The 11,469-nt window shown below is 34.5% G+C and overlaps 1 protein-coding gene across 20 annotated transcripts; it reads left to right on the top strand.

Moving 5' to 3' along the window:
* The first annotated feature begins 229 nt into the window (after nucleotides 1-229).
* On the top strand, nucleotides 230-10,222 carry LOC127127511 (uncharacterized). 20 transcript variants are annotated; one of them, XM_051056718.1, is made up of 18 exons: nucleotides 233-580; nucleotides 1,431-1,548; nucleotides 1,635-1,781; nucleotides 1,886-2,110; nucleotides 2,195-2,410; nucleotides 2,495-2,710; nucleotides 2,795-3,196; nucleotides 3,315-4,151; nucleotides 4,284-4,823; nucleotides 4,956-5,627; nucleotides 5,759-6,046; nucleotides 6,145-6,537; nucleotides 6,942-7,157; nucleotides 7,373-7,588; nucleotides 7,804-8,019; nucleotides 8,235-8,525; nucleotides 9,062-9,472; nucleotides 9,608-10,222. In XM_051056718.1, exons 1-18 carry the CDS (start codon nucleotides 467-469, stop codon nucleotides 9,907-9,909), a joined length of 5,820 nt encoding a protein of 1,939 aa, XP_050912675.1. In that variant the 5' UTR covers nucleotides 233-466; the 3' UTR covers nucleotides 9,910-10,222. The 20 variants fall into 20 exon arrangements, with proteins under 20 accessions (XP_050912784.1, XP_050912730.1, XP_050912806.1 ...); XM_051056726.1 differs by having other exon boundaries at nucleotides 1,883-2,110; nucleotides 5,780-6,046; XM_051056736.1 differs by having other exon boundaries at nucleotides 1,883-2,110; nucleotides 8,235-8,450.
* Nucleotides 10,223-11,469: the final 1,247 nt, after the last annotated feature.

The following is an 11,469-nucleotide window of genomic DNA, read 5'->3' as shown; positions in this document are numbered from 1 at the left end:
TTACGATTGTAACTAAATAAAAATATAAGCCAAAATAAAAAGTAGAGAATGCATGCGTGGGAACAAACAATAGGAGGAATGTAAAATTTGTTTCACATCTTGTATTTCTTAACATACATCAAAGAAAAGAAAAATCTCCTCGGACCCACTTTTTTGTTTCCCCATCTCTATTTCCTTCTTAACCAAACAAAAGAAGAAACCCATTTCTCCTCTAACTCTTTTTTCTATTTTCTCCCTCCCCCAATTCTCTCAAAACAAACAACCCTTAAACGACTATAAAACCGTACCCGAAAAGAAAATCCAATACAGTTAATTAGTTCCAACAACAGCGGGAAACTGAACCATTTCTTCACTTTTCAAATTTCAAATTCCACAAACACTTTCATTTCACTTTCTTTCCTCTCTCAAACCCTCTCCTGAAAAATTCCCATAACAGTTGCGATTTTTTCTACACAAACACAAAAAAATGGATTTCTTTGCAATGAAGAGGAAGAAGCTTCAGAGCCTTTGCAAGAAGCACGGTATTCCGGCTAATCTTAAGAATAGCGATATGGCGGAGAAACTTTCTTTGATTTACAAGGTTAGGGTTTCTCATTTACGCTATTTTTCTAGTGTTTAATTTTTTTGATCTGTTTGTTGTTTTGAATTTTGATTGATGGAATACGAATTTTAGTGGTTAGTATAATTCTAGGGTTTGGAAAAATCATGTTTTCCCCCTTATAGCATGCTTGTTAGGAAAAGAAAGTAGATTAAATTATGGGAAAATAGAAATTTATTATTATTAATCACTTTTCATCATCTGTTATAGTTTTCCACAGTTTTATTTAATTTTTCAGTTTATTTTTTTTAGTTTTGATTTCTGGAACAAGATAATTAGGGGTAAATAGAATTTTAGGTTTTGCAAAAGTATGTTTTTCCCCTAACAACATGTTTGATACAAATGTTAGGAACAGTGAAGTAGATTAAATTAGAAAAGACCCAAAAAATCAATAGTATTTTTTTTTTATAGAAAAATCACCTTTATAAGTTTCACAAGTTTTTTGTTTGAGTAGCTTCTCTTTGAAATTATTTTTTAATTTATATATATATATATATATATATATATATATATATATATATATATATATATATATATATATATATATATATATATATATATATATATATATATATATATATATATATATATATATATATACTTTTTTTTTTACGAAAAGTTTATTTTTTGTGATAGTATGTAACATAGGAACCTTACTCCTTTTGATATAGTATACGAAACATAATAATTACTAGTTTTGTTGTTTAAATTTTGTTAAGTATTTTTGTGCAGATTTTTTTCACACTGTATCTTGTTCTTGGGGCTTAAAATAGTCTTTTCTCTTGAGTTATTTCTTTATTTAGTTGTTGGCTTGGGTTGCTTATGCATACAGGAAGAAAAGAATGAGAATCCCGGGTCACGCCGGTTACGATCTGATGTGAACAAATCAAATGTGGAAATTATAGTATTGGACTCTGACAGTGATTCTGAAGTTCAAATGGAAGCTTCAGGTATATCAAATTCTATGTTAGTTTTGTATTTGATTTTTGTTTTTTATAATATTTGTTTATTTATAATTTTCAAACTATGATTCTAGATACTGTTGCTGAGAAGGATTCTAATGAGAAGACCAATGTGAGCACTGAACATTTACTCGATGAGGAACCAGATCAATCTCTAACCACTTCTCCTCGAAGTGAAGTCAAATCTTCTAATCATAATATTCATCACATGGTTGATTCAGGTATAGTTAGTTTTTTTGGAATTTACTGATAGTTTGTGATTGTTGATATGTGCTATAGTTGATTTTATTAGAATTAATGTATAATATCTGAGTTTATGTAGAAGAGATTAAGCAAGTTTGTAAACTTGATGATAATATTTATGTTATGGACGAAGCTGCTGCAATGTGCCTTGATGCATCAACAGCTATGAAGCATACCGATGAGGTCAAGTCCAATGATCTTAATGATATCGTGTCGCACCCGTTACGATCCGATGAAGACAAATCGAATTTGGAAATTACAGAATTGGACTCTGAAAAGGATATTGATGTTCAAATGGAAGCTTCAGGTATATCAAGTTCTATATTAGTTTTGTATATGTTTTTATAAGAATATTAGTTTATTTATAATTTTTCAAACTTTATATTTGTAGATACTGTTGCTGAGAAGGATTGTAATGAGAGAACCAATGTGAGTGCTGAACATTTACTTGATGAGGAACCAAATCAATTTATAACAACTTCTCCACTAAGTGAGGTCAAGTCCAGTGATCTTAATAATCTCGAGTCGCACCTGTTACGATCCGATGAAGACAAATCAAATTTGGGAAGTACTGACAGTGGTACTGATGTTCAAATGGAAGCTTCAGGTATATCAAGTTCTATATTAGTTTTGTATATGTTTTTATAAGAATATTAGTTTATTTATAATTTTTCATACTTTATATTTCTAGATACTGTTGCTGAGAAGGATTGTAATGAGAGAACCAATGTGAGTGCTGAACATTTACTTGATGAGGAACCAAATCAATTTATAACAACTTCTCCACTAAGTGAGGTCAAGTCCAGTGATCTTAATAATCTCGAGTCGCACCTGTTACGATCCGATGAAGACAAATCAAATTTGGGAAGTACTGACAGTGGTACTGATGTTCAAATGGAAGTTTCAGGTATATTAAGTTCTATATTAGTTTTGTATATGTTTTTATAAGAATATTAGTTTATTTATAATTTTTCATACTTTATATTTCTAGATACTGTTGCTGAGAAGGATTGTAATGAGAGAACCAATGTGAGTGCTGAACATTTACTTGATGAGGAACCAAGTCAATTTACAACAACTTCTCCAATAAGTGAGGTCAAGTCCAGTGATCTTAATAGTTTTGGGTCCTATTCTGGATTTGGCAACTACATGATGTTGGGAGATCAGACCTCGAGTGAACGTACTGATGTTCATGAAGATACTGATCTCCATCAAGGATCAGTTGAACAATTTAACAAATCAGATGTTTATCATTGTGTAATATCCCAATCTGCTAAAACCTGCCTTGATGTGAATGTTGAGAATATTCTAGATGAGGTTCATTCGTCTAGTTTTGAAGATTCAGATGAGACTCCTGTTCAGTTTCTTGATGCTGAGAAAATGGTTGTCACAGGTAAATTGTTTTGTTTAGCCAAATAGTTTATGGTCATAGTGTACATTTTAGAAATATTTTTCAACCTTTTAACATTTTTCAATACAAATGAGTTTAATGTCTAATCTTGATATTTTAGGCACTGCTACTAGAAATGCATATACAAGCGGAGCAAAGTTTGAATCGTCACAAAAGATGAGTATAACTCCAGCTTCAAAGGAAATAGTTGGTTCATCTGCCAAGCTGCTAAATAATTCAGTGTCACCAAGAGATGTTGTATTTTGTAATTTGGAAGAAAGCGTGCAAATTGGTGCTGATAAGGAGCAAGTTGATCCTAGCCAAGAGAAAATGGTAGAGTTTTCTCCCAAGCTGTTTAATAATCCAGGGACACCAGCAAATGGTGGCATTGGACTCTGTGGTTTGGAGGAAAACTTGGAAATTGGTGTCAATAAGGAAAACATTGATCCCAATGAAGATGTTATTTATGCAGAACCCAGTGCGATGGTCATGAGCGACAATCAGGATGTTATTCAGGCTGTTTCAGAAGAACTTGGTAATAAGTTGATGGAGGAAAACTTGGAGATTGGTGTCAATAAGGAGAACATTGACTCCAATGAAGATGTTATTTATGCAGAACCTAGTGCGATGGTCATGAGCGACAATGAGGATGTTATACAGGCTGTTTCAGAAGAATTCCGTAACAGTTTGATGGAAGATGAAGTTGCGAACATGGAAGATAAATTTGATCTTCTTGGAGATGTTCATGAATCTGTTAACCCAGGTGGCACAAATAGCGCTCATGGATCAAACATAAAAACTGCTTTGAACACCTATGTGACTGGTGGAGATATTCTAGATGAGGTTCATTCATCTAGTTTTGAAGATTCAGATGCGACACCAGTTCAGTTTCCGAAAACTGATCCGTTAAGGGATGCGGAGACTAGTGATCTCAATCTTCACAAAATGTTTAAAACAGGTATATTGATTTTTCCAACCTAATAATTGATGATTAGCAATGTATAGACATATAAGAGCAAGATTTCTTAACCTTGTAACAATTACTTTATAGGAATGAGTGTATAATCTCTCTAATTTTGGTATTTTTCAGCTACTGCTATTAAAAATGCAGATACAAGTGGAGTGAAGTTTGAATCTTCAACAAAGAGGAGTTTAAGTCTTACTCCAGAGAAAATGATTGGTTCATCTACCAAGCTGCTTAATAATTCAGGGACACCAACAAATTTTGGATTTTGTGATGTGGAGGAAAACATGCAGATTGGTATCAGTAAAGAGAACATTGATCCCAATGAAGAAGTTATGCATGAAGAACCTAGTGCGTTGGTCATGAGCGACAATGAGGGTCTTATACAGGCTGTTTCAGAAGAACTTGGTAATGATTTGACGGAGGATGAAGTTGCGAACGTGGATGATAAATTTGATCTTTTTGAAGATGTTCCTGGATCTGTTAACCCAGGATCAAAGAAAAATGCTGATTTGAACACCTATGTGACTGATGGAGATATTTTAGATGAGGTTCATTCATCTAGTTTTGAAGATTCAGATGTGACACCAGTTCAGTTTCTGACAACTGATCAATTAAGGGAAGCCGAGACTAGTGATCTCGATGTTCACAAAATGTTTGAAACAGGTACATTAATTTTTCCAACCAAATAATTGATGATTAGCCATGTATATACATATATCAGAAAGATTTCTTAACCTTGTAACAATTATTTTATAGGAATAAGTGTATAATCTCTCTAATCTTGATACTTTTCAGCTACTGCTACTAAGAATGCAGATGCAAGTGGAGTGAAGTTTGAATCTTCAACAAAAATGAGTTTAAATCTTACTCCAGAGAAAGTGATTGGTTCATCTACCAAGCTGCTTAATAATTCAGGGACACCAACGAATTTTGGATTTTGTGATGCGGATGAAAACTTGCAGATTGGTGCCAATAAGGAGCAAGTTGATCCTAGCCAAGAGAAAACGATGGAGTTTTCTCCGAAGCTGTTTAATAATCCTGAGACACCAACAAATGGTGGAACTGGACTCTGGTTTTTGGAGGAAAACTTGGAGATTGGTGTCAATAAGGAGAACATTGATCCCAATGAAGATGTTATGCATGAAGAACCTAGTGCGTTGGTCATGAGCGACAATGAGGATCTTATACATGCTGTTTCAGAAGAACTTGGTAACGATTTGATGGAGGATGAAGTTGCTAATGTGGATGATAAATTTGATCTTCTTGAAGATGTTCCTGGATCTGTTAACCCAGTATCAAAGAAAAATGCTGATTTGAACACCTACGTGACTGGTGGAGATATTCTAGATGAGGTTCATTCATCTAGTTTTGAAGATTCAGATGCGACACCAGTTCAGTTTCTGAAAACTGATCCGTTAAGGGAAGCGGAAACTAGTGTTCTCAATCTTCACAAAATGTTTGAAACAGGTATATTGATTTTTCCACCAAATAATTGATGATTAGCCATGTATAGACATATATTAGCAAGATTTCTTAACCTTGTAACATTTATTTAATAGGAATGAGTGTATAATCTCTCTAATTTTGGTATTTTTCAGCTATTGCTACTAAAAATGCAGATACAGGTGGAGTGAAGTTTGAATCTTCAACAAAAATGAGTTTAAGTCTTACTCCAGAGAAAATGATTGGTTCATCTACCAAGCTGCTTAAAAATTCAGGGGCACCAACACATTTTGGATTTTGTGACGTGGATGAAAACTTGCAGATTGGTCGCAATAAAGTGAACATTGATCCTAGTGATGAAATTCTACATGCAGAACCTAGTCTAGTGGTCACCAGTGATAACGAAGAGGTTGATCTTAGTATTCATCAAATGGCTGCTCTAGGTATAATGCAGTTTTGGTTCTTAAATATATCAGTATTTATAGTTTTTATATATAAGTAGGAATCCATAAAATAATATTTTATTGCACTCTTTCTGCAGAAGCTTGTGAAGAAGAGATGCTTAAATCATCAGAAAAGACTTGTATGGTTGCTGATCCTGAGGAATGCATTGGATTTTCCCTTAATGACCTTCAAGCTTCAACTACTAAGGGCTCTGAGGTTGAAACATATTTTGAATCAACTGCACTTGGTGATGTTATGGAAACTTGTAACATGGAAGGATGCATGGAAACTAACATGATAGAGGGAGAAAACAGTCAGGAAGAAAATCAAGGTTATTCGGGGAGCTGGAAAAAGAAAGGGAGTGATGTGGATGATAATAGTGGTGCAAATTCAGATGAGGAAGTGAGAGCAGATGAGCTTGTTCCAGCGGTGCCGCAATCTAGTGAAATGGAGTCATGCGATTTTGGCCTTCAACAACTTTTTGCTCAAGGTTGTTTAAATTTTGAGTAGGGAATACATTTCAGTTTCTGTTCAAGTGTTAGTGAGTCAAATCATAGTCCTGGTTACAATTTGATTGCCCTGTTTATTTTCTGAAACAATGTTTTGACATTTTAAAAATTTCTAAAATTGTTAGATTTACTTTCCAAAATTGTGAATAAAAAATATACTATTTTTAACTCATGAGGAAAATATTGGACCGATATTATTTTATGGTTTATTAATTGAAGTAAAAATGATAATAGGAATTATGGAATGTAAACATTCTCTTGCATTGCAGTTAAATAGATTCATGCAATTTCAATTTCAATTTTTATAATTAAATATTTTGAGTAAAGAGTGCATTTCAATTTCTACTCAAGTGTTTATGCACTCAACAAATGTGTTAAATTGCAGGCGAGATCACCATGATTGAGGCAGAAAACAATCAGGAGGATTGCGTTTCAGCTCAGCGAGAAGTTGTCAAGTTTTTTGACAACTCCGATGTTCATGATGATATTGGCCGAGATGGAGCCAAAGATGTAAATCAAGCTTCTTCGGCAAGCTGGAAAAGGATAAGAAGTGACATGGATGATGCTAGTGGTGCAAGTTCAACTGAGCAAGTGAAAGCAGGTGAATATTGGACCGATATTATTTTATGGTTCATTAATTGAAGTAAAAATGATAATAGGAATTATGGAATGTAAACATTCTCTTGCATTGCAGTTTAATAGATTCATGCAATTTCAATTTCAGTTTCAACTTTTATAATTAAATATTTTGAGTAAGGAGTGCATTTCAATTTCTATTCAAGTGTTTTTGCCCTCAACAAATGTGTTAAATTGCAGGCGAGATCACCATGATTGAGGCAGAAAACAATCAGGAGGGTTGCGTTTCAGCTCAGCGAGAAGTTGTCAAGTTTTTTGACAACTCCGATGTTCATGATGATATTGGCCGAGATGGAGCCAAAGATGTAAATCAAGCTTCTTCGGCAAGCTGGAAAAGGATAAGAAGTGACATGGATGATGCTAGTGGTGCAAGTTCAATTGAGCAAGTGAAAGCAGGTGAATATTGGACCGATATTATTTTATGGTTCATTAATTGAAGTAAAAATGATAATAGGAATTATGGAATGTAAACATTCGCTTGCATTGCAGTTTAATAGATTCATGCAATTTCAATTTCAGTTTCAATTTTTATAATTAAATATTTTGAGTAAGGAGTGCATTTCAATTTCTATTCAAGTGTTTATGCCCTCAACAAATGTGTTAAATTGCAGGCGAGATCACCATGATTGAGGTAGAAAACAATCAGGAGGATTGCGTTTCAGCTCAGCGAGAAGTTGTCAAGTTTTTTGACAACTCCGATGTTCATGATGATATTGGCCGAGATGGAGCCAAAGATGTAAATCAAGCTTCTTCGGCAAGCCGGAAAAGGATAAGAAGTGACATGGATAATGCTAGTGGTGCAAGTTCAATTGAGCAAGTGAAAGCAGGTGAATATTGGACCGATATTATTTTATGGTTCATTAATTGAAGTAAAAATGATAATAGGAATTATGGAATGTAAACATTCTCTTGCATTGCAGTTTAATAGATTCATGCAATTTCAATTTCAGTTTCAATTTTTATAATTAAATATTTTGAGTAAGGAGTGCATTTCAATTTCTATTCAAGTGTTTATGCCCTCAACAAATGTGTTAAATTGCAGGCGAGATCACCATGATTGAGGCAGAAAACAATCAGGAGGATTGCGTTTCAGCTCAGCGAGAAGTTGTCAAGTTTTTTGACAACTCCGATGTTCATGATGATATTGGCCGAGATGGAGCCAAAGATGTAAATCAAGCTTCTTCGGCAAGCCGGAAAAGGATAAGAAGTGACATGGATGATGCTAGTGGTGCAAGTTCAATTGAGCAAGTGAAAGCAGGTGAGCTTGTTCCAGCTGTGCCTCAATCTTCAATGGATTCATGCAATTTCAGCCTTCAACAAATTTTTGCTCAAGGTAGAGTTTAAATTGAGTAAGGAGTGAATTTCAATTAGGGATGGCAAACGGGCATGCCCGGTCCGGTTAGGTCTGCCCCGTAAAAACCCGTAAAAAATGGGGCAGGTTGGGCATAGTTAAGAGTGTGGGCCTAAAACCTTAACCCGCGCCGCACTAAACTGCGGACGGGGCGGGAAGGCCCCGCGGAAATTGCACAATTTAAGCCTAAAAATGCATAAAATTATGTTAATACCCATGCCCGCAAAAAAAAAAAAACGGGGCAGGGCGGGGCGGACACATTAGAGGGTTAGGGCCTAAACCATTGGCCCGCCCCGCACTAAAGTGCGGGCAAAATTGGCATGGCCAATATGCCGGGCCCGTTTTGCCACCCCTAATTTCAATTTCTATTATAGTGTTTATGCACTCAACAATTGTGTTAAATTGCAGGCGAGGTCATATGTGCATTGGCTGGTATACTTTATGATAAAATATTGTATGAATGACTTTTTCTATATAAGAACGAACTAATTGATATTCCTGTTAACCTTTATATGTAGACACTGCATCTGGAGATCAAGATGTTTGTCCAAAGAAGTTGGACTCACCATCAAAGGCTACACCAATTGCAAGTGGAGAGAAAAACATCATTTTTACTCCTATGTTCAATGAATCATCTATGATGCATAAAGAGATGGAGATTGCCATGATTGAAGAAGAAAATAATGCTCAGTGGGAAGTTTGCAAGTTTTTAGACACCTCTGATGTTCATGTTGGTATTGGTCTAGATGGAGCCAAAGATGAAAATCAAGCTTATTGGGCAAGCCGGAAAAGAAAAATGAGTGATGTGGATGATACTAGTGGTGGAAATTCAAATGAGGAAGTGAAGGCAGATGAGTTTGTTCCAGCTGTGCCGCATTCTAGTGAAATGGAGTCGTGTGATTTCGGCTTTCCACAACTTTTTGCTCAAGGTAGGAGTTTAAATTTGAAGTGTTTATGTATTCAACAAATTTGATAAATCGAAGTCGTGTTTGCAATTGCACTTTTAAGGTAGGAGTTCAAACAATGTTGACGTTTTCATAATTTTTGTAAACCTTGATTTCTAGATACTGCTTCTGGTGATGAAGATGCGTATCAAAAGAAATTGGACTCATCATCAAAGGGTACACCAACTGCAAGTGGAGAGAAAAGCATCGTTTTTACTCCCAAGCTCCAAGAATCATCAATGATGCGTAAAAAGATGAGGATTGAAATGAATTTGTCTCAAAAACCCGCAACAAGAGATAGTGTTGGTACTTGTGATATGAAAGAGAACATTAAAACTGACAAGAAAGAAGTCGATAGCTCGACGGTGTCAAGGAATAAGTTTGCCAAGAGGCTACCTCTTCAAGATCTTCATCAGAATTGATCTTAACAGTCTATGTAGTGTTTGTAAGTTACTACTTGTAATTTAGTGAATGATCATGCTTTGCAGTATAGTAGACATTATGATGACTGTTGGTGTTAAGTCTAAGTTCTTTTTAATGCTTGTTGCTTAATGCCTTTTATTTTAAGACATTTTAACATGAAATCTATTGTATTGAATACGTTTAAAGATTGGTTACTTGTTTATCTTGTTTAATGCCTTTTATTGTAAGACATTTTCACATGAAATGTGTTGTATTGAATATGTTTAAAGACTGGTTGTTTATCTTGTGTGGAAGAGATTTGTTCAGTTTGGATTAAGTTCTTGCTTCTACTGTGCATGGTTATGCTCACATGCTAAATACTTTCTCGTTCTATGGGTGCTAGGTTACTTAGAGTCGCAATGTCACTGGGTATAAGTTCTAAAGATTAAAGTATAAATGATAATAGTTTCAAAAGTTATAGTTTGTTAAAATAAATGCAGAAATAAGAACGAAATTATTATACAACATGATTTCATTTTAAAATACTTACAAGAGGATCTTAGACTTTAGGGTTTCCTACTTGAGAAGTTCCAAGTTTGAATACCCCTTCAAAACAATCTTCATTCATTCTCTTATATAGAGAATGGTACAAAACGTAGGTGAAATAAAATTGAAAACACCTTAACATACAAAACGTAGGTGAAATAAAATTGAAAACGCCCTAATATTTTACAGGTACGTGGTCGACAAAGTATAAAAAAGCAAAGATAATGCGATAAGGTGGCCCACATGGCCTACAATAATACCATAACGAATCTTATTTCTAAAAGTAGTTCAAACTTATCTTCTGACATAACATTTAGTAAATCTTATCATCAACGAGTCTAATTAATAATTCAAATCTTATCTTCAAACTTTAACCATTCAGATCAGTAATACCGTAACAGTCGTCTTCATTTTCATTTAAGTTGGTAGAGGTACTAGATCCACTTTCACTGTTAGATAAAACGGAAATAACTTCCTTTAATTTAGACAAAAAATCATTAGGACCGGAAATAACTTCCTTTAATTTAGACAAAAAATCATTAGGACCGGAAATAACTTCCTTTAATTTAGACAAAAATTCATTAGGACCTACACTAGTAGATAAGATTGCTAGTAACTTAGACCGGTCCATGAAAAAAACAGTATCTTGAGAACTTAAGTTTGCTTTTTTGCAAAAGTTGGGATGAGCTTTGCACCATGCCTCAAAGTTTGCTGAAGATAATAATTATGGGTTAAACTTGACCCACCATTTAATTGAAAATCTTTTAATTAGCTGAGTTGTCGGACAGTCTTTCCCTAATAACTTTGATGAAAAAGTCCAAGAACTAATCCAGGTAATGCCAAAATCTTCACAAAATGATAATAGCGCCTTGTGCGTCGGACAAGTAGTCACTGAGGTAAATTCATTGAAAGATTTAACAGTGTAATCTGGGAAAATGTCCAAAGTAGGTCCAACAAGTTGGAACCATTGAATGAACCAGTAAAGGAAGTTTAAGGAGATATCTTTGTTGAATCAAATAAACCAAGTATGGTTG

This window comes from Lathyrus oleraceus, chromosome 1, assembly GCF_024323335.1.
Source record: "Lathyrus oleraceus cultivar Zhongwan6 chromosome 1, CAAS_Psat_ZW6_1.0, whole genome shotgun sequence".
NCBI classification, from domain to species: domain Eukaryota; kingdom Viridiplantae; phylum Streptophyta; class Magnoliopsida; order Fabales; family Fabaceae; genus Lathyrus; species Lathyrus oleraceus.
Note: the sequence above shows the minus strand (reverse complement) of the source record. Positions and strands in the feature narration are given on the sequence as shown.

What these genes read in the sequence shown, in the direction of transcription:
- LOC127127511 (XM_051056710.1), top strand. Translation starts at nt 467, where the DNA reads ATGGATTTCTTTGCAATGAAGAGGAAGAAGCTTCAGAGCCTTTGCAAG. An exon ending in TCATCACATGGTTGATTCAG is followed by an intron (nt 1,782 to 1,882) that starts GTATAGTTAGTT and finishes GAGTTTATGTAG; the next exon opens with AAGAGATTAAGCAAGTTTGT. An exon ending in TGTTCAAATGGAAGTTTCAG is followed by an intron (nt 2,711 to 2,794) that starts GTATATTAAGTT and finishes TTATATTTCTAG; the next exon opens with ATACTGTTGCTGAGAAGGAT.